Source organism: Anolis carolinensis, chromosome 4 (genome assembly GCF_035594765.1).
Source record: "Anolis carolinensis isolate JA03-04 chromosome 4, rAnoCar3.1.pri, whole genome shotgun sequence".
Classification (NCBI taxonomy): domain Eukaryota; kingdom Metazoa; phylum Chordata; class Lepidosauria; order Squamata; family Dactyloidae; genus Anolis; species Anolis carolinensis.
Genome location: NC_085844.1, coordinates 161,878,586 through 161,902,449, shown reverse-complemented (window position 1 = coordinate 161,902,449; position 23,864 = coordinate 161,878,586). Strand labels below are relative to the sequence as shown.

The 23,864-nt window shown below is 42.3% G+C and overlaps 1 protein-coding gene across 4 annotated transcripts in view; it reads right to left on the bottom strand.

The window, feature by feature from the left end:
* zzz3 (zinc finger ZZ-type containing 3) overlaps positions 1-23,864 on the bottom strand; it is a 91,291-nt gene that overhangs the window by 10,590 nt on the left and 56,837 nt on the right. For 3 of the 4 annotated variants that reach the window (XM_008114120.3, XM_008114118.2, XM_062979564.1), the window contains exons 3-10: positions 23,480-23,618; positions 21,828-21,975; positions 21,634-21,749; positions 17,855-17,929; positions 17,605-17,706; positions 16,470-16,565; positions 4,655-4,807; positions 119-253 (exon numbers count right to left, since the gene is read on the bottom strand). In XM_008114120.3, the coding sequence (XP_008112327.2) occupies positions 119-253; positions 4,655-4,807; positions 16,470-16,565; positions 17,605-17,706; positions 17,855-17,929; positions 21,634-21,749; positions 21,828-21,975; positions 23,480-23,618 (964 nt within the window). The remainder of the gene's footprint in view (positions 1-118; positions 254-4,654; positions 4,808-16,469; positions 16,566-17,604; positions 17,707-17,854; positions 17,930-21,633; positions 21,750-21,827; positions 21,976-23,479; positions 23,619-23,864) is intronic. The other variant, XM_003223074.3, reaches the window with a different exon arrangement.

The following is a 23,864-nucleotide window of genomic DNA, read 5'->3' as shown; positions in this document are numbered from 1 at the left end:
GTATGTTTATTTCTGTTGCTTGGGAAACTCTGAGGTATACCTATTGCCAATGACCTATGCTTCCAATGAAATCATCAGCTTGCTGACACAAGACATGGTTTGCTGTTTCTTTACTAACCTTAAAGCCTATGTGCTGTACAAAGCCACTTTCTGCATGTATTTGCCGCAACTTCTGCTTTTTCAGCTTTTTAAGTGTGAGCAGCTCTTTATATTCTGGTAATTCTCGATATGCTACAGGAATACTTTCTTCATCCTGTTAAGAAAGAGACAGGGAAAGAATTCTCACTCTGAAAGTTACTGAAAATAATACAAGGAAAAAGCCGAAGTATGTAAACAGGTCCACAAACTGCACACAACATCTGCTTTTTTTTTTTTTTTTGGCGTGTCAGGAGCGACTTGAGAAACTGCAAGTCGCTTCTGGTGTGAGAGAATTGACCGTCTGCAAGGACGTTGCCCAGGGGACGGCCAGATGTTTTGATGTTTTTACCATCCTTGTGGGAGGCTTCTCTCATGTCCCAACATCTGCTATTGAAGTTTGGTATTGTAGAGTGAACGTTAGCCTCAAAACAGCACTGAAAAATCTAAGTATCCATTTGGTCCTGTTAGGTGATACCAATGTGTACAGAAATATAGGAGGGTATTACTTGGCTAAACAGCCTTTCTACTTAAAACATCTGGTTCATTAATTATACAATGAGTGGAATTCAACAAGTTTGCCCATCGCTACCTATAGTATATGGCGAACCAATGAGCTTACAGGATTTTAATTGTTAGTGGATATACAAACCAATTATAATCCTCTCCATACATCTTCCATAAAAGGAGCACTGATATTCACTGTTCTTTCTATATTTTTTTACTTTTCATGTTCCACTTCATTGTTTGCAAAATCAACAGAAAATATGAGAAACCCATATAACACAGAGTTGCAGACATGCTGAAATATATATATCTCTTCACATTTTCCATGTAGCTATTTTGGGAGAGATTTCTCTTGGTTTGCTGCCGAGTATCCTTTCTCAGCTTCCCTCCCTTTGGAGTTTCTTTGAATGTAAACAAGAGAGAAGCCTCGGTCTGCCATATGCAACTAAAGAAAAACCAGCAGGTCCTGTGTCACTTTAACGACTTGTGTTTTTCATCTAATGAAGGGCATCTGGCACAATAGTAATTGTCAGGTCAATGAGAGGATGTCCTGGGAGACAAAGGTGTTCTCAGTGCCTCACATCACCTTGGCTATATTAGTTTTTCAGTTCCATAATGGCGACGAGTACCATGTCTGACCACTAAATCTAATCTAAAACGTCATAGCTAGGAATACGAAGGGAACATGGTGAGAAAGGGGAGAAGAATTACTGAGAAATGAAAAAGGGAACTCACCCTGAAGGCAAAGATTCAACCAAGACAAAATGAAAAACTCTTAACAGGAGAGTGCATGACTTGTAGCATAATCTGTAGTAAGCGACCTTATCTGATCTTTAGAATGTGACAAAATGCAGACCTGTTTTCAGGGAGATACCTCCTTCAACATGTAGAAAACAAAATCCTTCAATATATTTTCACAATCTGATGTACAGAATAAGAAAACTCTTTAGTTTCATTCTAATGGGCAGACAACTATGTCTATATATGAGGAACATGGATTGAAGTTTCTAACATGGATTCGTTATAATATGAACTTACTTCCTTACCAATTAAATGGAACAAACCTACCTCAAAAGTAATTTTATGGACAAATCTGAGAGATTATAAAGACCTTCTGCACATCTAAAATGCTAAAGAAAAATCACGTCACAAATATAATACCCCTGTGTTGTGAATGAGTCTTCCGAGGCTGTTAGTGACAATAGTAGGATCAGGAGGGGTAGGAAGACTCCTTGCGAGGAGGGCTCGTTGGAAGACTTACACAGGAAAAGGGTCAGGGAGTTACTTGAGGAATCCTCATATGAGGATTCATATGGGGATTTGGAAGGGGATCCTGAGGTGGAAATGACTGCTGAGGATCCGGTGGTGGCGGAAGGAGTTGGCATAGACTGGGCACGGGCTCCGGAGGATCTTGGGGAGGAAACTGGGCCCATGGATGCTGAGGACGTAGGAGAAGCTTGGGTTTCTGCAGAAGCAGACCCCACATTTATTTATTTATTTTATTTACAGCATTTATATTCCGCCCTTCTCACCCCGAAGGGGACTCAGGGCGGATCACATTACACATATAGGCAAACATTCAATGCCTTTTTAACATAGAACAAAGACAAACAAACATAGGCTCCGAGTGGGCCTCAAACTCATGACCTCCTGGTCAGAGTGATTCATTGCAGTTAATTGCAGCTGGCTTGCTCTCCCGCCTGCGCCACAGCCCGGGCCTGTGGCGTTGGCTGTTTGGAGCTCGGACTCTGATGAGGAGCTTGGGACACCTGATCCTAAGGCGTTGGTTGTTTGGATGCCCAAGGAAACCTAAATAAATGGAGGATTTTTGGCCATTGTTCTTTGCGTGTGGCAAGGTGTTGTTGGGCGCCATTGGGTTTCCTGTACATAACTCCGAAGACTGGCTTGGGACTTTGCAACCAATGTAAGTTTGATCTGGGTTATTCTATGATGGAGGGCTGGAACTATGTGGGTTTTCTCTTTGAACTGCATTGTTATTACTATTTTGCATTAGCTGCCGCTCGCCTCCATCATTTTGGCTCTTTGTGTTATCCCATGACGTGGACCTTGCTGTGACAACTTCACCCTTTGGAACTTGGACCGGTATTTGACTTGGCATATCTCTTCGCTCTCAAACTCGGCTTGGCATCATTCCCATCTCCGTGGCTGACTTCCGTTGCTGACCGCTGGCTTCATCCTCGACTCTGACGCTGTTTTCCAACCCTGACTCCGGACCGGCTTGACTTCGCTATGACACTTCGTTCTCTTGACATCTGGCTTGGCTTTTGACTCCGCAGCGACTTGTCGCTATTGCTTCAGCGTTTTCCAGCTTTGTTTACCTGCGCCGCTTTTGGTGAAGAACTTTAGCCCGGTTTGGGCTTTCTCTTTAGTTTTGGGCTTTTGGCCGTACTTTTGAGTTTCCGGAAAGTTTTGAGCCTTTGGAACTATTTGCCCTTGTTGGTTTTGCTGTTTTGAGTCTGCCTTGCAATTTTGAGCTGAATTCAAGCACCTTGGTTTTAATCCGGATTATATCTCCGGATAATCCGGATTATATTCCGGTTTGTTCTTTTGGCGTTTTCCTTGTTTTGACTGCTTATTTACACTGAAGTTTAAGCTTTATAAGCTCTTTGGACAGTTTGCTGAGTTTATTTGAGTTGTTTGTTAAATAAACTGCACTTAGCTCTCAGTTGGCGTCTGACTCTTGACACCCTGGTTGTAAGATTTAATATTTATTACTGTTTTGATAATTGCAACAATAATTACATTACATTACTGTTTTGATAATTGCAACAATAATTACATTATTGTAATTTCATATTTGACTCCACCACAATTTAAATATTGTCTAGTTCAGGAAGCTTTCACCATGAGAGAATTCAGTATCCCACAGACAATGAATTTACTTCAAGCATTAGCAAGTAGATATAGAATTATTCAAAAGTCTCTAACATAACAAATATCTTTTTTCTCCGGTTAAGGTAGGAGTACTACAATTATGTCATTTGGACTGAGCTGCTCTACTGAAACTCATCCAGCAATACTTTGATCTGGTAATACTTTTAGTCTGAAAAAAGCCAATGGTTTTACTACAGGCAGTCCCTGAGTTACAACATCCGACTTACGACGACTCATAGTTAAGAACTGGGGTGAGACAAGAGGAAGTGAGAGAAATCTACCTCTTAGAAGGGAAATTCACTCCTGAAAGAGTTATCATAAGGAAAAGGTATCTCCACTAAGGCTTTCTCACCAATCCTTGTTTCCACAACAAGTCAGTTTTTTTCAAAATTTTGCAACAAGGACAGAAAGTGAGGTGAAATCTTCTGAACAGGGACACAGACAGCAAAACAAACACCACAGGGATGTTAACCCTTTCCTATGTTATCCAAAGCATGCATGCATGCATATATACATATAGTTGTAGTTACACTTACAAATGTACCTGTTCAAAGTTATGTACAAATTCAACTGAAAAACAAACCTACAGAACCTGTTCTTTTTAACCACCTCCAGATTTAATTCTATTTTAGTGTGTATATGCTTTAGGTTTTAACTGCATATGGTACTGATTTTAGTACTGTTCACCACTCTGAGTCATGCCAAGAGATAAAAATATAATAATAATAATAATAATAATAATAATAATAATAATAATAATGCTACTACCTTCCTAGATATAACAATTGTGATTCAAACCCCAGCAACTTGCTGTGCTGGTAACACACGGCAGCCCTGAAGTTACATGAAGTCGACTTACAACAGAATTGTTCATTGGCTAATCTAGCTGTCTCCTCCACTTTATACAGATGTCTCTTTAAAATCTTCTCCCAGTCAGTTGGTCTCTTGAAGCAGAGAATCCAATCCAAAAAAAAAATTGATGCACCAAGTGAGCTCTGGGAACAAAACATTACATCCCAAAACTTTCTTTCTGGGATGTAATGTTACATCCTTTACTACTTTTCAGCATCACAATATGTAACTTATTTTCAACATCTAGTTGGAAATAAAAGCCTACCGACGGTTCCTCCTCTGCTGCATTGGCCATGTGACTGTGAAAACTGGATCTGTCATCATCTTCATCCATAAATACAGGAGGTTCATGTGATGTCATGAAAGTTGAAGGCTTGAAGAGATGCTTATTCAGGGGGTGTTGCCGCCTATTTGAGGACTTTAATACAAGAAAAGAAACCATCAGTGAAATGCTATCAATGAAAAGTCAGTGCCATTTGAATTTTATATCACCCCATGTGAAATCATATATGTTTTAATGGCTATATATATTGTAAGTCAATTTTATACACAAAGTATAAGATTCTAAGATATTTAGTTTTATAAAGAAAAAAAATATTTTCCTTTTTCATCAAGAAACCTGATTGACAAAAACTGGAACATGGGGCATGTACTGCAAATATTCTTTCTGGTTTGAAATGATAATCAATAACCTCCTCCTACCACCAAGAAAAGCTGAATGTCATACGGTCTAGATTTTCCGAAGCAGGTGCATTTTGTGGCCATAATATCAAGACTGAGTGTAAACTGGGAGTAGATTCCTTGTCTAATACCCCACACAGGAAACAGTACTTTCTGAAATATGATAGATCCTCATAGACTAGAACCTCAAAGTGGACCACGTGTATATCAGCCAATGGGACTGCTAGGGTCTGGCTTGGATTCCTCTAGGACATCAAACTAGAAGGGTTATCTTTAAGAGGGCTATTTCTTCTCACACATCAAGAAAGACAACTATGCAAATTAGTAACTAAATTTCCCTTCAGTTTGCATACAACTTATTACCAGGCCCGGGCTGTGGCGCAAGCTGGTGAGAAGCCAGCTGAGACCAATCACTCTGACCAAGAGGTCATGAGTTCGAGGCCAGCTCGGAGCCTGCATTTGTCTTGTCTTTGTTCTATGTCAAGGCATTGAATGTTTGCCTATTTGTGTAATGTGATCTGCCCTGAGTCCCCTTCGGGGTGAGAAGGGCGGAATATAAATGCTGTAAATAAATATTACCAAACATTAAGAACTCTGAGCCAATTTAAACCATCATTACCCATCTCAAACTGAGTTGTAACTCGTGTATGTGAAAGAATCCTCTCCTTGTCCTATTGAAAAAAATGTCACCAAAGTGCCAGTTCCTATCTGAACTCAAAAACTAAGGAGGATCGATCCCTGTGACTACTTGGAAGAGAGGCTTCCAGGGAATACCAAGTATTCATCTAAGAATTTGAGCTAATCATTTTCCTTCCCCAAGTTATTAAAATGGTATGTAGACAGGCAAGCACAGGTGGATGTTAAAAGTCTGTATGGGATCGTGGCACAATACTATCTTCCTGTCTTTCCCATAGCATTGATGATGAAGGGGTATCTTAGGGCTGCTTAGCTGAAGCCTTGAATTATATTCTGTTTCCCTCTGTTGGAAGGGAAAAGTTGTAAAAAGTCAGAAAATAGCACTCTCATTCTGCTCCATTTATGAGAATGCCTGACTGCAAGAACCAATCAGTAGGACTGATGACATCTTACAGGATTTTCTACATATACATATCCTCCAAAATAACTGAAGAGATGCCAATTTGCCAGCCTCCAAATAATGAAAACTTGACTGCTATTAGAAATGTCTGTCTTTTGGAGATGCTTTCAAAAGGTCAGCAGTGAATTCTCTGATTTGCATTGCCATCTGGTGGATAAAACCAGGAAAGCACTATTTATTTATTGTGTCAGAAGCGCATTGAGAATACAGTTATAATGTATAAAAAAATCCACAAAGTTAAAAACTTGGCATTATACTAAATTTCCTTTTACCAGAAGCTGGCTGCTTTGAGTGCCTCTGGTGTCGCTGTAAAGCACTGAGTGTCATCTTTCCTTACATAGGAATAAAGAATCAAGGGATTAGATCAGGAAGAAAGAATAAATTAACGAGGAGCAATGAGAGGAATCAAAGTGCTATAAGGCACAAGTTGAAACAGCAAGTTCTGCTCTGGATGAACCAACAGAAAGAAACAAGAAAAATGTGTACTACTAAAACTTGTACTGAATATCTAGGTCACAAAATTGCAATCTTTCAAGATTTATTTGCAGAGAGAAAAAAACTAGAATAACAAGATACTAAACAAAGAGGGGGATTTGCCCTCCCAAACTAAGGACAGGTTGCTTACCTGTAACCATGTTTCTTCGAGTGTACTCTGTGAATTCACACTAATGGAGAAGGCTGCGCCTGCGCAGGCTCCAACGGATACTCTTCCAAGCTAAAGTTTGAAATTTGGCGGTAACCCCGCCCCTCTTCCCGGAGGGTATAAAGGGCGCCCTCCGCGCCCGCTCTCCAGTTCCTACGCCGCAAAGGCAGCGAGAAAGGGAGAGGTTTGCATGTGGGGAAGGAAGGGCGGGATTGTGTGAATTCACAGAGTACACTCGAAGAAACATGGTTACAGGTAAGCAACCTGTCCTTTTTCTTCGTGTACTCTGTGAATGCACACTAATGGAGACTAGCAAGCTGAGGTGTAGGTAGGTGGGATAGCAAACCCGATAACCAGTCTAGTGTCCAAACAACACATTTATTGAGCACAAGGTTCAAAACAAGCAAGTGCAACGGTGAAAGAAGCGATGCAATCGCATATAGTGCAAAAAAACCGATCCTTGATGTTAGGATCCAGAACATAATCACAACATTGTAAGTGAGCAATAGTCTGTAAGAAAATACAGAGGTAGGCATAAACTCAGTCTCTGAAAACAGAGGGAGAAGTATTTAAACAAAAAATACATTTCAGTGCAGTGGGTAAGTACAGTTCAGAAGCACTACATTAAAGAATCCCTGAGCACATCTATTACAAACGGGGTGGATGACAACGGTCAGCCTGTAAGAAGGATAAACCCGAAAACTGGTTTTGAGTAAGGCAACAACCTTAGGTAAGGCAGGAGGAAAGGACGGACCTGGCAAAGGCCGAGTCCTTGAGGTTCTTTGAGTCCATCCTGTAGTGTGAAACAAAGGTGGATGGAGTGGACCAGATAGCCGCTCAACAGATGGAGTCGAGAGGGAAGGCCGTAGAGGTGGAAAGGCCCCTCGTAGATCTAGGGCGGATCGAAGAGGGGGGTTGGCGTTTGGCCAGCTGATAAGCGAGCTCGATGGTCTGAGCAATCCAGTGTGAGAGTCTTTGGGAAGAAAGTGGTTCGCCCAGTTTATGGGTAGCGTAAGCCACAAACAGTCTAGGTGACTTACGTATGTCCTTAGTCCTGTCCTTGTAGAAAAGGAGGGCTCTCCTGACATCGAGGAGATGGAGTTTCCGTTCCAGAGAAGAAGAAGGATTAGGGAAGAAAGCAGGAAGTATTATGTCCTGGTTCAGGTGAAAAGCAGAGACCACCTTAGGTAGGAAGGTGATGTCCGGGCGAAGGACAGCCCTGTCGTGGTGGAAACGGAGATAGGGTTCGTCCACCCGGAGAGCAGCCAATTCCGAAGGCCTGCGCGCAGAGGTGATAGCGATAAGGAAGGCAGTCTTCCAAGAGAGAAGATGAAGGTCTGCAGAGGCCATAGGTTCGAAGGGAGCTGAAGCTAGTTGAGAAAGGACGAGTTCGAGGCTCCATCCGGCTGTCGGAGGTTGAACTGGAGGGTGCAAGTTGTTGTAACCTCGAAGGAAGGTCTTAATGAGGTTGTTAGAAAAGAGAGAAGGTTTTCCCTGACGTTGGAAATGCCAGGAGAGAGCAGCGAGATAGGATTTTATCGAGGCCAGAGAAAGTTGACGATCCGCAAGGGAAAGTAGGAAGTCCATGACCAGCGGGATCGAAGTAGAGGCGGGATCGACGCGTCGGTCCCGAAGGAAAGTTTGGAATTTTGCCAGCTTGTAAGCATAGGCCTTCGATGTGGCCGGTTTGTGAGCGGCGCGAAGGATCGCCTGCAGGTCTGGGTGGAGAGAATTTAAGGAAGTATCCTCCAGGCAGTCAGGTGCAGGGACGGGACGTCGGGGTGGAGGACCTGTCCCTTCTGTGAAGATAGTAGATGAGGGAGAGTTGGGAGAGTGCGGGGAGGATGCGCACACATCCGGAGTAGCGTGGGATACCACGGCTGGCGTGGCCATGCAGGGGCGATCAGGTTGGCCGATGTCGGTGTTAGATAGAGTCTCTCTATTACTCTCGAGATGAGAGGGAAGGGAGGAAATAGATAGACGGGTTCGAGAGTCCAGTCTAGGAGAAACGCGTCTCCGAGACAGCCCGGAGTCGAGTTTGGAGGGAGCCTCGCTCCGAAGCGAGGAAGTTGAGCGTTCGAGGGGGAGGCAAAAAGGTCCAGAGCTGGCCAGCCCCAATCGTCGAAGACGGATTTCAGGATCTCGGGATCGAGACGCCACTCGTGGGGGGAGGTCGTTATTCTGCTTAGAGAGTCTGCTAGAGTGTTTTGAGCCCCCGGAAGGTGAACTGCCGACAGAGTTATGTGTCTCGCTATGCACCATAGCCAAATGTCCGTCGAGAGAGCCATGAGTTTTCTCGAGCCCGTACCCCCTTGTTTGTTGATGTAGTACATGGCTACTACGTTGTCCGTTTGGATTAGAACAGACTTGTGGGGAAGAAAGCGAGCAAACGCTCGGAGGGCTTTGAAGATTGATAACAGTTCTAGAAAGTTTATGTGGTGAGACCTTTCTTGGGTGGACCACAGGTCCCTGACGGTGAGGTACGCCATGTGGGCTCCCCACGCAAAATTGGAGGCGTCGGTCGTGATGGTGACTGACGGTAGAGAGGGATGGAAGGGAAGCCCCACACAAACGTTCGCTGGGTCCTGCCACCAACGAAGGGAGAGGCGAACGTGGTTCGGTACCGTGAGAAACATTGAGCTCGGATGCCGATGGGGTTTGAAAGAGTCTATAAACCATCTCTGGAGAGGTCTGAGACGTAATCTGGCGAAAGGGGTAACCATGACCGTGGAGGCCATATGACCCAGAAGAACTTGGACCGCGTGGGCTCGGATCCTGCGGTTGCGGAGGAGGAGAGAAAGGTGCTGTTGAAGGGCTAGGAACCTGTCCTTCGGCAGGGAGGCGGTTTCCGTGATGGAGTTGAAGAGAGCTCCAATGAAGCGGATCTCTATGGTTGGGAGGAGTTGAGACTTTGAGACATTCAACTGAAGGCCCAGCCGTTGCAGGAGAGAAAGAGTCTGTGAGACGTGGTTTTGAAGGGATGAGGGGTCGGACGCGACAATCATCCAATCGTCCAGATAAGGAAAGACCATAATGCCCTGTTTCCTGAGGTGCGCTGCCACCACGGCGACCACCTTTGTAAAGACCCTTGGGGCCGTGACGAGGCCGAAAGGGAGAACTGTGAACTGGTAAGAGTGTCCCAGGAGCTTGAAGGAAAGGAAGCGTCTGTGGGATCGACGCACCGAGACGTGGAAATACACGTCGCGTAAGTCTATAGAGGCGAAGTAGTCTCCGTGTCGGAGCATCGGGAGGATGGAGGCCACTGAAACCATTCGAAATTTTGAAGGCAGAATGAAGAGGTTTAGAGCTCGTAGGTCGAGGATAGGCCGAAGACCTCCGCCCCGCTTGGGAACCGTAAAGTATCTCGAGAAGAAACCTCGAGTGTCCTGCTCGGAAGGAGAAGGCTGGATTGCGCCCTTCGCCAGAAGGGAGTCGACCTCGGCGCATATTTCCGGTGAAGGGTCGGTGTGGAGGATGTGACCCGTGGGTGGAAAAGTTTCGAATTCCAAGGCATAGCCGTCTCTGACAATGCGAAGAACCCAGGCATCTGAGGTGATAGACTCCCATTCGCGGTAGAAAAGAGCTAGGCGGTCGAGAAAAGAACAGAGAGGAAGGATCTGGTCGGGGCCTAGGAACGGCAGTAGTGGAGATAGAAAGATCCCCGAGAGAGTGGGCGTCAGGCCCGTCGTTGGGGTTGTGGCATGGCTGCAGGACCTTTGCCCCGACCTTTCGGGACCTGGTGCTGGCGGCGAGGTTGTTGCTGATGACTGTGGTGACTCGAGCTCGACGAGCGTCGAAACGGCTGGTGACGAAAAGGCTGAGGGTAGCGTCGGTACCGTTGCGGGAACCATCGGGTCCGCTGAGCCTGAGGTTGATCGGTCCCGCACTTTGTTGCGAGAATCTTGAAGTCGTGATTGGACTTAAGTTTGTCATCAGTGCCAGAATTGAAAAGGCCTTGGGTGTCGAAAGGAAGGTCTTCGATCACTTGCCGAGAGGAAGAAAAGAGTCCTGAGGACCGAAGCCATGCATGCCGTCTAATCGCGACCGCGTGGGCAATCATTTTTCCGGCGGTATCACCGGTATGCTTAGCCATTTGAATTTGGTGGTGTGCGAGAGAGTCCGCCTCCTGCTGGAGGGTCGAGAGGACTGACCGGTCTTCGTCAGAAAGCTTGGCGAAGAAGGGTTGGGCTTTCTCCCAGAGAATCTGTTGATAAGCGCCCATGCAGGCCCCGTAGTTTGCCATACGGCAAAGGAGGAGAGCACCGGAGTACAGCTTGCGGCCTACCGCATCGAAGCGTTTGCCCTCTCTGTCGGCCGGGGAGTTGGAGTGTCGACCCGACGATTGGGAGGCCTTTACCACCATGGAGTTTGGGTCAGGGTGATGCTTGAGCCATTCCAAGGCTTCGTCATCGGTTCGGTACCAGGCCTCTATTTTCTTAGAGGTTGGAGGTATCGAAGACGGAGTCTTCCAAGATGCCTGGATGACGTCCAGGAGGTATGGAAGAAAAGGCAGCAAGGTGGCTGGCGGGGCTTGGGCTTGAACCCTCTTGAAAACGGGGTCGGTAACGGCCTTTGAAGTTTGTTTAATTTCCATCCCCAGAGCGTCTGCCATTCTGACCATCTGGTCGGAGAAAGCCCGAATATTATCCGTCGGGGAAGGTGGGTCGACCTCGTAGGCGTCGTGAGGCGGGGAGAGGTCGAGGCCGAGAGAGACAACGGAGGCGGAGAGTATCGACTCGGGGCGCTCGATATCGGGGTCATCCTCCTCGGGCCCTTGAGGGGACCGGGGAGGAGAAACAAGCATAGAGTCATGGTGAGGTATTACCTCAGGAGCAGGGAGAGCCGGCTGTGGAGGAACGCCCTTGGACGCGGAGGCCTGGGCGGCGCGGGCTAAGCGCGTCATCTGTCTACCCCTCTCAGGTGTTTGAGCCGGGGGAAAAAGTTCTTGTCGAGCCGGAAGACGAGATGGTGCCGGCTGGGGAGCCTTAATAACTGTCCTGACCGACCGGTCGGGGGAGGCCTGAGCGTCCGCATCCGAGGACTGACCATGAGGAGAGGAAGAGGAGCGGAGGCGTTGTGCTGGTTGGATAGGAGAGGATCTCCTAGAGGAGGCCACAGAGGAGGGGACGTCCTTCTTCGAAGACGCTGAGGAGGACGACCTCTGGATCATTCGTTTCTTTGCTGGAGGTTGCTTCGACGCGACCCTCAGCGATTTTCCCGGCGTCGGGGGAATCGGGCACACAGCTGCTGAGTCAGATTGAGCCCGTCTGGATTCCTCCTGAGCCCGCTTGAAGGCAATCTTCATGGCGGAAGAAGATGGCGGCGAAGCCAGGCGGGATCGAGTGGAAATGGCCGAAGCCACCGAACTCGAAGTTGATGAAGGGCCCATCTTGCCCGACCGGGTGGATACCGTAGCGGTGGTCACCGTGCAGGGCGGTTTGGTCGGTCGCGGTCTCGAGGTTTTCGAGGTTTTAGATGATACCGACGGAGCAGGCCTGGACGCCATCGAGGCCGAGGTGGAAGTGGAAGCCTCAGGAGCAAGAGTTTTTTCGTAAAGAGCTGCACGGAGTCTTGCAGCTCTATTCCTTCTGGCCTGAGCTGTAAAGGCCAGGCAAAAACGGCAGGTACCGACGACGTGGCTTTCGCCAAGGCAGAAAAGGCACTTAGCGTGGCCGTCGGAATCTGGAATCTTAGCGGCACACTGAGTGCACCGTTTAAAACGCGTGGTTGACATAAGAACGAAGAGTCCGAAGTGAGCTTTGCGGCGGAAAAAAAGGAACTGGAGAGCGGGCGCGGAGGGCGCCCTTTATACCCTCCGGGAAGAGGGGCGGGGTTACCGCCAAATTTCAAACTTTAGCTTGGAAGAGTATCCGTTGGAGCCTGCGCAGGCGCAGCCTTCTCCATTAGTGTGCATTCACAGAGTACACGAAGAAAAAAAACTATACCAAGAAGCAGCTATACTGAATTGGTTAAAAGAATTTATCCATCTTGATAATCAAAGCCTCATAGTTCTTGAAGAAGCAGATTAAAATTTGGCTTGCATATATATCTAATTTATCGGAAAGTGGCAAAAGACCAAAACTTTAATAAACACCCAATTAGGAAATTTTTGATGAGAACTTGGAAAAACCACAATAAAATTATACAAAAATACCAGAATGGACTTCTATTCAGGAAGCCTTTAAGTAAAGTGGGGAAAAAACAACCAGAAGATGGTTACCTACATAGATATGCTCAAGAAGATACGAGGCAATCTCCAACTAAAAACAAGAAAGGAAATAAACCAACAAGGCTACAACCTGAAGTGGTTCAAATTTACACAAATACACCATCATTATCAAAAGGATCTGAGGAAGAAAAGACCAATTTCAACGAAATATTACAAGTAAGAGACAAACAACTGTCCAAAATCTCGCTCTGCTGATAAAACTACACAGAGAAGATAAATATATCAAAGAATATATGCTAAAATGGGCCAAAATACTGGCCGTATGATTAGCCTAAATAAATGGTAATGACTCTGGAAAATAAAAATAAGAATATTCAGAAATTATTCACTGTTGGAAGACTTTTTAAAAATGTTCTATCAATATTACATGACACCAGTAAAAATAGCCAAAATACAGCCACAACTGAAAAATAAACCTGTTGGAAATATAAACAAGAAATGGGATCATTTTTTCATATGTGGTGGTCCTGAAAGAAGGCAAAAAACTTTCGGACTGAGAACCATAAAATTATAGAAAAAGCATTAAAACTAAAAAATACCCATGCATCCAGAGACATTCTTACTAGACATAACAAATAGATCACTTTTGAAGATGTATGACAGACTTTTCATTCTGATGACAACTGCAGCAAGAATTGTGTGTGCACAGATGTAGAAACTAGAAGAAACACCAAAAATGGAAGAACTGATAGTAAAAGCAGCTGAAATTGCAGAAATAGACATTTTGACAAGATATCTTCAGATAAAAGACCCTCCAATATTCAAGAAAGATTGGAAACCCAAAGATTGGAAATGTTAAACTATTACATTATATTTTACACAATGAACTAGATAATATGGAAATAACAAAAATTATGTATATGAAAGAAGGATATGTAAAAATTTGATTATATATTTCAATAAAAATTTAAAATAAAATAAATTGCTGTCTTTCGTGGATAGAGGTAAGAAGCAATCCTCTATTGCAGACCTGTACAACATACGGCCCGGGAGCCGGATGCAGCTCTCACAAGGATTTAGTGCGGCACAAAGAGGCCCTGAGCCTACGCCTTAGAGAGGGAGGTCATATGCAGCTCTACAGCAAACTAGTACTGTAATCAGAACCCACTATTCCTCTCTCCAAGTGTTTCACCTCTACACGTTTCTTTTCTGTAAGAACCAAATTTACCAAACTAATCTGTGACAAAAGAGGCATCACCAATAAATCCAGTGAAAATGCTGGAAGTCCTGGTCTCACTTGGAAATGAGGTTGTTGGACTCAGGTTGGAGTAGTGGAGATGAAATTTTAAGGGGTATCAGGAAGATTGGAATCATGGGCTCCAGATTACATTAAAATTTACCATTACATCGACCGTTTTAAAGGGGGAATTAGGCAGTAAAGAAGAAGGGTTCCCAATCTTGCATCTGCCGCTCTTCATTTTTCTTTGCCTCTGTCGTCTCCTTATCATCCGGCATAAAACCGCCAATTCCGCACCATTTTGTGAGGGAGAAATGTGGCTATGCCGCTCTTTCTTTTTTGTTGCCTCTGGGTTGCCTCTATTATCTCCTCCTTCAGTGGGAAACACCACCAACTCGCTGCCATTCATCTCCCTCACTTGTGTGAGAGAAAAGTAGCTTCACCATGAAGCTGTTGTGTGGTCTTCATAGCGAAGCAAAGTTTCTCCCTCATAAATGAAGAAAATGAACGGTGCAGACTTGGCGGTTTTTCCCTCCATAGGAGAAGATGACAGAGGCAACCCAGAGGCAAAGAGAAAGGAGCAGTGGTGGCAAGAGTTGAGGCACTAGTTCTTTTCCTCAGAAAAGGACTGCAACCTACCACCATGATGAGAAGAGATGGGGAAATGGAGGCGAATCTGTTTTGCTGCTTGCTCTGAGGGAAAGGCATCCTCTCATGGAGCGAGGCGCAGCAAACCTATCTGCTGCCCAAAGAGGTTTAGCCTGTTTAATTTCGACCTCTTACTACTGCCAAGTTGAGCAAGCCTACCCTACCGGATGCTTTCTCCAAAGAATCAACCAACCAACCACTTTTCTCATTTATATTTGTAAAAGCTCAGAAGTCAAACATGCAACCCTCAAGAAGTATGACAAAATGTGAGGTGATTTAAATCAAAGTAAAAAAGAGATAAATCATGATTTAACTGTCAGCGGGGATGATGGGTAGCAGAGTGAAATCCAAAAATTCACCATCCCGGTTCACCTCCTTCTCTCCAGACTGTTTCCCCGTGTGGAAAACAGCACTGGATAAACTCACTCCAGCAGACGAAGTCCAACTGTTGATTAAACTTTATTTACATAATCTATATACAAATAGAGTCAATTCAGTCCTTTCCTCCATGAGTGCTTGCCGAAAGCACCCATGCACACACACAGCACATTGCTCATCGCTGTTCTTCGCTCTAGACAGGAAAAACCAACTCCCTCGCATTCCACAGGAATTCCACAGGAACAAGATAGTACGTCCCGGTCAAAACACATTTGACCCCATTGGTCCTGTGATACATCAATCATAGCAGACTCTCATTAACTCCATAATTGCTGTATCCAGATTGATTTTAACATTTCACAATACACAATACCCTGACATTAACTAATCAATAAAAGGTACCAGCTGACATCAAGTATCAAAGCTCAGGGCAGAAGAGATGAAGCAGAGGTAATAGAGGGGGAGCAGAAAATAGGGCACATAGGACCTGTAACAAGGATGAAGAACAGGATCTGTTTTTCTTCCTTGTTCTTGGTCTCTTTGTAATAATATAAATTTCTTCTTGGAAGTTACAGGAAGATTGGGTTGCTTATGAACTATCTGGTACATAGAAAGATAGAAAGTTTACCCTTTTGTTAAACAAGGCCAGCAAACTAGTATGTGTGTGTGTGTGTGAATGGACCTTTGCATTAACCAGTTACTTGTGGAAAATATATTTCATCCTCGCAGGTGTGTGACTAGGTGTCCCCGTCACAGCAGTCACTTTGTAAATGGGTACCCCTTCCATCACTAAGAAGAGAGATGCTTTAGCCTTTTCCTAAAACAAATCCCTATCTGGATCACTGCTTCTTCACTGACATTTGTGGTTAGTAAACCAGCAAACAGTTAGTTTCTAGGTACTGAAAGAGATGAGGAAATTTAGAAACTGATTTTTTCCCTTATAAGCTAGAACTTTGACTCAGATTCACAAAGTATATATCACTATCAGTGAAGTTTTTTCAGTTAAGTTGTTTTGAGTATATGAATTAAGAAATTTAATTATTTTGTTTTGGTAAAAACACAAACAAATAAATTCTCCTTTAACTATCCAATGTCACGTTAGCAAGGTTGGCGCAGACAACACAAATAAACACATGACTTAATAGAACACTATTGGATCACTATTCACATTTTTCATAGATTATGTCTGTACTTAAGTGCCAAGAAAAAATGTAGTCTTGCAATTTACCTTTTTGGAGTATAAATACAAGTTTGGAGTTCTGCCTGGAACAGGAATACCAGCTTTAGTCAGTTTTATGAAATATTTCTGCACTCTGCTGGCAACCTAGAGAGAAAAAAAAAGCATATATAATTTCTAAATGCTAAAAAAGCAATCTATAAGCTATGTTCTACATTAGAAAGGCACACATATGTGAGGATGACATTTGATAATGTTACATTAAACTACAATATATATTTAACAGATGTTATTTACTCTCTTCTGTTAATGATAACATTTTACTCTATTTAAATCCTGTACTATCACCAACTTCAGTACAAATGCCTTTCATAAGGTGCACTATTAGTCTAGTTGTCAGTCTGTGACTATTTATCCCCCATCCCATTTAATTACAGTAGAGTCTCACTTATCCAAGCTAAACGGGCCGGCAGAAGCTTGGATAAGCGAATATCTTGGATAATAAGGAGGGATTAAGAAAAAGCCTATTAAACATCAAATTAGGTTATGATTTTACAAATTAAGCACCAAAACATCATGCTATACAACAAATTTGACAGAAAAAGTAGTTCAATACGCAGTAATGTTATGTTGTAATTACTGTATTTACGAATTTAGCACCAAAATATCATGATATATTGAAAACATTGACTACAAAAATGCCTTGGATAATCCAGAACCTTGGATAACCAAGGCTTGGATAAGTAAGACTCTACTGTACTTCATTACACTATGGCTTGCTGGCGAGAAGAGGCTGAATGCATCAGATTTCAATATCACCAAACTACAGAACTCCATTGTTTGATTTGGCTCCCTAATTCTAAAGTGGATGTGTGTGTGTGTGTGGGGGGGGGGGGGGTGTCAGGGGGCAGATTGGGAGTCAAATCATAGCTGTATCATCATAGCTACATCTACTGCAGGATCTCAGCCTATATTTTGTTTGTGATTTAAAATAAAGATTAAGAGCCTCAAAACATCTGAACTCCTATCTAACTACTAGCCCATTCCCTTTTCCAGAAGGAAGAAATATGAATCGATAATTACACTACCAGTTCTCTAGCTAGAATGTTCCAAGCCTTATTAAACTGGAGCAGAACTCATCTGCTGGACTGTTCAAGAAACCAGCAGAACACAGTTAACCTTCTACCTGCTTTGCAGTTCTGTTTCCGAGTTCATCAGCAATTTTCTGCCATCGCCGTGATTCTATTTCTTCCGGTGGATACTTCAAAAGCAATAGTTCAAGTTTTTTCTAAAAACAAAGAAGTCAGAAATGCAATTCATTTATCTTAGTTTTAATTTGCCAAAAGCCAAACAATCATTGTAGAACTGTATTGTGATTTTGGATTTTTTTGCATTTTAAATCACCATATATACTATTTGTCTAGCTCTGCCATTACCTGTTCTTCTACAGTCCACAGCTGGTTAAAAGATTCAGGTTTGGTCTCATCACAAAGTCGCCCTCTTATCATCTGCTTGAATATAACATAGTATAAAAGTTTAGATACACTGATAGTTCATGGCTATCATTCAAATAAATGTTAAGATCAACTATGTTTTACAACATTTGTACAAAGTAAATATAAGGAAAATCACATGACATCCTATCATACTTCATCTATACCAATACTGTATATACTAATAGAGGGGTATTTATAAACTGCAATGTTTCATCTTTGACTCAAATGAACTAATCTCAGGTGCCTTGTAATTCTCTTTGCCACATACATACCTACAACTATGAGCTTGTTCACTTCTCCTGTGCCACTGTCACCAGTGTAGTCAGCAAAAACGCTTGTGCATATGAACCAACTAAGGACTATAAAATTGAGGGTCATAAAACCCTTTTTTTAAAAATTGTTTTATAAAAAATTGGGTTTAAAATCACATTTGCTCCGTAACTGTTTTTTCACAGCATGATTTCATGTTTTTATATTGTAATATGCGACTTAATGAAATATGCTATCAACAGGAATATCTGCTTTTTGCAGGGGCCTTGTGTGAGTGAAGCAACAGGAACTAGAGACTTTCCCCTTCCCTCTCTCCCCATCAAATGTCTGGCAGTGGTGGAGCAAGGGCTTTTTGAGGAAAAGATGAATGAGAACCTTCCCCGAAGGTGGAAGTGGGCAACTAGCAGCAAAACAACGTGGTTTCTGGAGAATCAGGGAGGGTCAATCTCTACAAGAGTAAGTATCATTGCTATAATCTATATATATAAATGAGTGATGGCATCACGGCGATCAACAAAACAACAAAACTACAGGCCCCCCAACCTCGAAATTTGACAACACAACCCATCATCCACGCCTCTAGGTTGATACAACAACCTAGAAAGGGAGGGAAAGGAATAATTGTTGTTATCCAATTGCTGCCAGTTTAGAGGGCTAATCTCTGCCCACTTGGTCTCCTAGCAACCAACTCAGCCCAGGGGACAGGCAGACTTAGGCCTCACTTAAGGCTCTTCCACAGATTATCTAATTTGCACTGGATTATATGGCAGTGTAGACTCAAGGCCCTTCCACACAGCTATATAACCCATTTATAATCTTATATTATCTGCTTTGAACTGGATTATCTTGACTGCACACTGCCCTATAATCCACTTCAGTGTGCATTTTATACAGCTGTGAAGAAGGGGCCTCATATAATCCAGTTCTAAGCAGATAATATAAGATTATCAATATACAGTAGAGTCTCATTTATCCAACATGAACAGGCCGGCAGGATAAGTGAATATGTTGGATAATAAGAAAGGATTCAGGAAAAGCCAATTAAACATCAAATTAGGTAATCGTTATACAAATTAAGCACCAAAACATCATATTATACAACAAATTTGACAGAAAAAGTAGTTCCATGCGCAGTAATGCTATGTAGTAATTACAGTAGAGTCTCACTTATCCAACACTCGCTTATCCAACATTCTGGATTATCCAACGCATTTTTGTAAATGTTTTCAATATATCGTGATATTTTGGTGCTAAATTCATACATACAGTAATTACTACATAGCATTACTGTGTATTGAACTACTTTTTCTGCCAAATTTGTTGTCTAACATGTTTTGGTGCTTCATTTGTAAAATCATAACCTAATTTGATGTTTAATAGGCTTTTCCTTAATGCCTCCTTATTATCCAACATATTCGCTTATCCAACATTCTGCTGGCCCGTTTATGTTGGACAAGTGAGACTCTACTGTACTGTATTTACAAATTTACCACTAAAATATCACAATGAATTTAAAACACTGACTACAAAAACATTGATTACGAAAAGGCAGACTGCGTTGGATAATCCAGAACATTGTATAAGCGAATGTTGGATAAGTGAGATTCTACTTTAATATGAAATAATTACTGGGATAGAATAACGCAGAATATAATCTCTAAAACCAGGACAGTAAATAAAGACCAACACTCTGGAAGCAGGGAAATTGGAAATTCCACAAAGGAAACAATCAGGGCCAGCTAACACCTCCCAAGAAAGGATTCTTCCAGAAAGCCAGCTGAGAAGGGAGTGAAGCACTGTGAATTACCAAAGTCATTATTATTACTATCATTACTATTATTATTATTATTATTATTATTATTATTATTATTGTTGTTGTTGTTGTTGTTGTTGTGGTGTTGCGGTCAACCGTGAAAATGAATACAATCTGGCTCCAAGTATTCAAAAACACTAAAATCAGAATATATAAAAATTAATGTGGTGTAATAAAACAGAACAATACAATCTCTAAAATCAGAACACTAAATAAAGAACAACACTCTGAAAACAGGGGAATTCCACAAAGGAAACAATCAGGGCCAGCTTAAACCTCCGAACAAAGTATTCCCATCATCAAAGTCCGGCAAATCCTCTGTTTTCTCAGGGCCACAGACAACAGAAGCACATAAAATATCGCAAAATACACCACTCTGAAAACAAGGGAATTCCAGACAGGAAACAATCCGGGCCAGCTAACACGCTCAGGGAGGAAACAGCCAGGCTTTAAAGCTTCAAGGCCATTACATCCTAATCATTTTCCCTACTTGCAGCATTCATACTTGCCTCCAACAGACAAAAAACAATCAGAAATATTGTATATTCACAACCTTTAGGAAATAATATCCCCTGATGGCACAGCGTGTTAAAGCGCTGAGCTGCTGAACTTCTGGACCGAAAGGCCGCAGGTTTGAATTGGGGGAGCGGAGAGAGCCCCCACTGTTAGCCCCAGCTTCTGCCAACCCAGAAGTTCAAAAACATGCAAATGTGAGTGCATCAATAGGTACTGCTCTGGCGGGAAGGTAACGCCGCTCCATGCAGTCATGCCACATGACCTTGGAGTCGTCTATGGACAACGCCTCTCTTCAGCTTAGAAATGGAGATGAGCACCAACCCCCAGAGTCAGACATGACTGGACTTAATGTAAGGGGAAAACGTTTACCCTTTACCTTAACTACCACCAATTCCTCAATACTTTATTTCCCATACCACCATACTTGGCCACAGCAACGCGTGGCCGGGCACAGCTAGTTAACAGTATATAATATTTTGAAGTCTGTATAAATATTACTTTGTGTATTTTTGGTCATTACTGCTAAATGTTGTATGATGTTATATGAGAGTATATTAGGTAATTTAAAGTATGTCATCTGTCTCCAAAGGGACAAAGTGTTGGATGATGATTGGCTGAAGTTGGAAAGAATGCTTACAGCTCTTGAATGACAACTGAAACTCAGTTCGTTGTAGTTGGTGTGTGGTTGTTAGGATTGAAGATTAGATGTGTTTGTGTCTGCATTGTTTACTGTCTTAGAAGTTGAACATGTATTTACTTCTAACAATGCAATATGGAATTTGGAGCATTCTTGTAACTTACTGGAGATGATTAACAATAACAGAATGCATATGCCAGTATATAAAATTATCTTTTTAGGGAAAGGGGACTTTTTAAAGTATCATAATGAGTCTCAGGTTCTTGGATAGAATAATTAGTGAGAAGTAAAATACAAAAGACTGAACACCATTGGGTTAAGGAACCAAGGGCTGTTGGCTGCAGGGTGTGTATGTGTATTCAGCCATCTTGAGGATCCTGAGGTCAAAGAGATATGATATAAACCTTTTTAAGGCATACATTTCTATCTTCATTGTGATGGTTTCCTAATTATGGTTTTAGTTTTGCATCTAATAACATTTACCTGTGGACGGTTATTTGCTGATGCTTCTAGACAATCACTAAAAGGCAACACAGAGTAAGAAGTAGGTTCTCCATCCTTTCTGGGATCCAATGGGCTTTTTGGTCTTGTAGGTAAACCTATTAAGAGTAATGGAAAATAATTACAGAAATGCAGTTGACTAGTTTTCCTCACAACCAATTTATTCACTTACTTACCTTTATCAAAAATAAGCTTAGCTCGTCTGCTGTTACGTTTTCGGTTTTTGAATTCTCTTTCAAAATTTCCAAGACTTGTTGTATAATGGTCCCACGATATTTCTGGCAGCTTGACAACTCTCTGTGGATTTGGTAGCCCTACATCAACCTGGAAGAATCAGAATTAAGAAAAATTAACATACACTATTTCAAACGACATTACATCCCATAACCTTGAACTCCTTGAAGGTATTCTCAAGTTATGTCTCAGTATAATGTCTCCGCATTTTTAAGGAACTCACCCAAGAGTAATACACAGCAGAGCATATAAATTATGTAAAAGAACAGTGAATGATTCCTTACTGAAGGTAAGCTGTGGCCAGATTTTCACAATGTCATGTCCTCCCGCCACCTTTTGTTAACTATTTTAAAGCAACATTTTTTCATCAAACATAGGTCTATGACAAGCATGTCATAATAAAGGAAACTAGGAGGACACCAGGAAATAAGAATTACAGAACACAGCATAGCTGGATACAAACTTATTCAACTCAAGGAATGATCAGAATGTGTAGTTATCCTTCAAAAACCTAATGGATCTCCCTTAATAATACATTCTATAAGCACATCTATGGACAGACTGTTGCTGCTGTTTCCCCATGATTGGGTAGCAAACTCAATTGCTAGTTCTCGATGCAGCACTCAATTTTTTTTAAAAAAAACTTTACTCTCAGCGACCTCTAATATTACAGACCAGTTCATACCTTCTGTTGGAATGACACTGAAGCAAATGGTAAAACATCTGCATGTGCACGTTCTCCATTTCCGATTGACAGAGAGCTGCCAGCAAGTATCAGTGCTTCTGTGTGAACACCTGATACCATGGAGTTTGTTTTTGTTTCTCACTAGGAATTTGTAACCTAATTCTCTATGATCAAGTTTTCACAGGAAGGACCCAGTTCACAATACGAGCTACCAACAGGGCATGTTGGTACCTAAGAGATGTAAATATAAGACTAAGTATACACTTACACTAATCTTGCACATTTTTTCAGTGTCATTCCAGGTGAATATATGAACATGGATATGGGTTTTCAAGGATCAGTGTTTCCTTTCAGAACATTGGCTGTGTACTGTGTGAATATATCACCAATGAAAGCAACCAATGAAGATAGTGATGAATGGAGTAGGCTAATATCTTCAAAATTGGCTTGCTTTGTTCCTCACTCATATAGTGATGCTTCCACAGCCACCATGGACTTTCACTAATAACAGAAGCCAATTGAATTGTCAAATTAAGATTACGGCATGGTCTGGAAACTCACTCCAGCTCTTTATTATCTAGGAATACAGGATAAAGTAAGTTATGTTATGAAAACCAGACCCAAATGAGGACATGGAGAAAGGAAGTGGATTTTTGTACCTACCATTAACCCATAAGACTCAAAGGCAATTAGCTCTATAAAAAACACTTTATAAACAAGATTAAAACAAAAATACATTTGAAAAATAAGATGACAAGATGACAGACTTAAACAGCTCTAGTAGCTTTGATCCCATATAAAGATCTCTTGCTCCCCTAATTCTACCATCTACACTCATTTTTTGTAGGAGATGAATTTATTAATTATCATACATCTCTCAGGAGTGCTTAAGAATTTCTACTGGGATACCTTCTTTTGAAGACTTTCCACAAATCCAATGGGATCTTTCAGTGCTTCTCTCTGGTGTCTGCCTAAACTCTCAAGATCTTGCACTGCTTGAGTACGCTGAGCCTCGAGTACCGCAATCGTCTGTAACAGTCTCTGATAACTACAGAGACAAAGGGAAATAACTCACTATAGTTTTCTATTCACAGTAACCAATATAAACAAAATAAAACCTTAGCATCCAGTACACTGCTCTGAAAAAGTCAAGCAAAGCATTTCATTTCAACAGGAATGTATGTAAAAAATAATTTTAAATCAACAATGTAACATGTGCCCAAGATTCTTTTCATCTTAACTGACAGTTGCACTAACTGCTATTTTAGAAACTTGACAATTTAAAAATAGCATT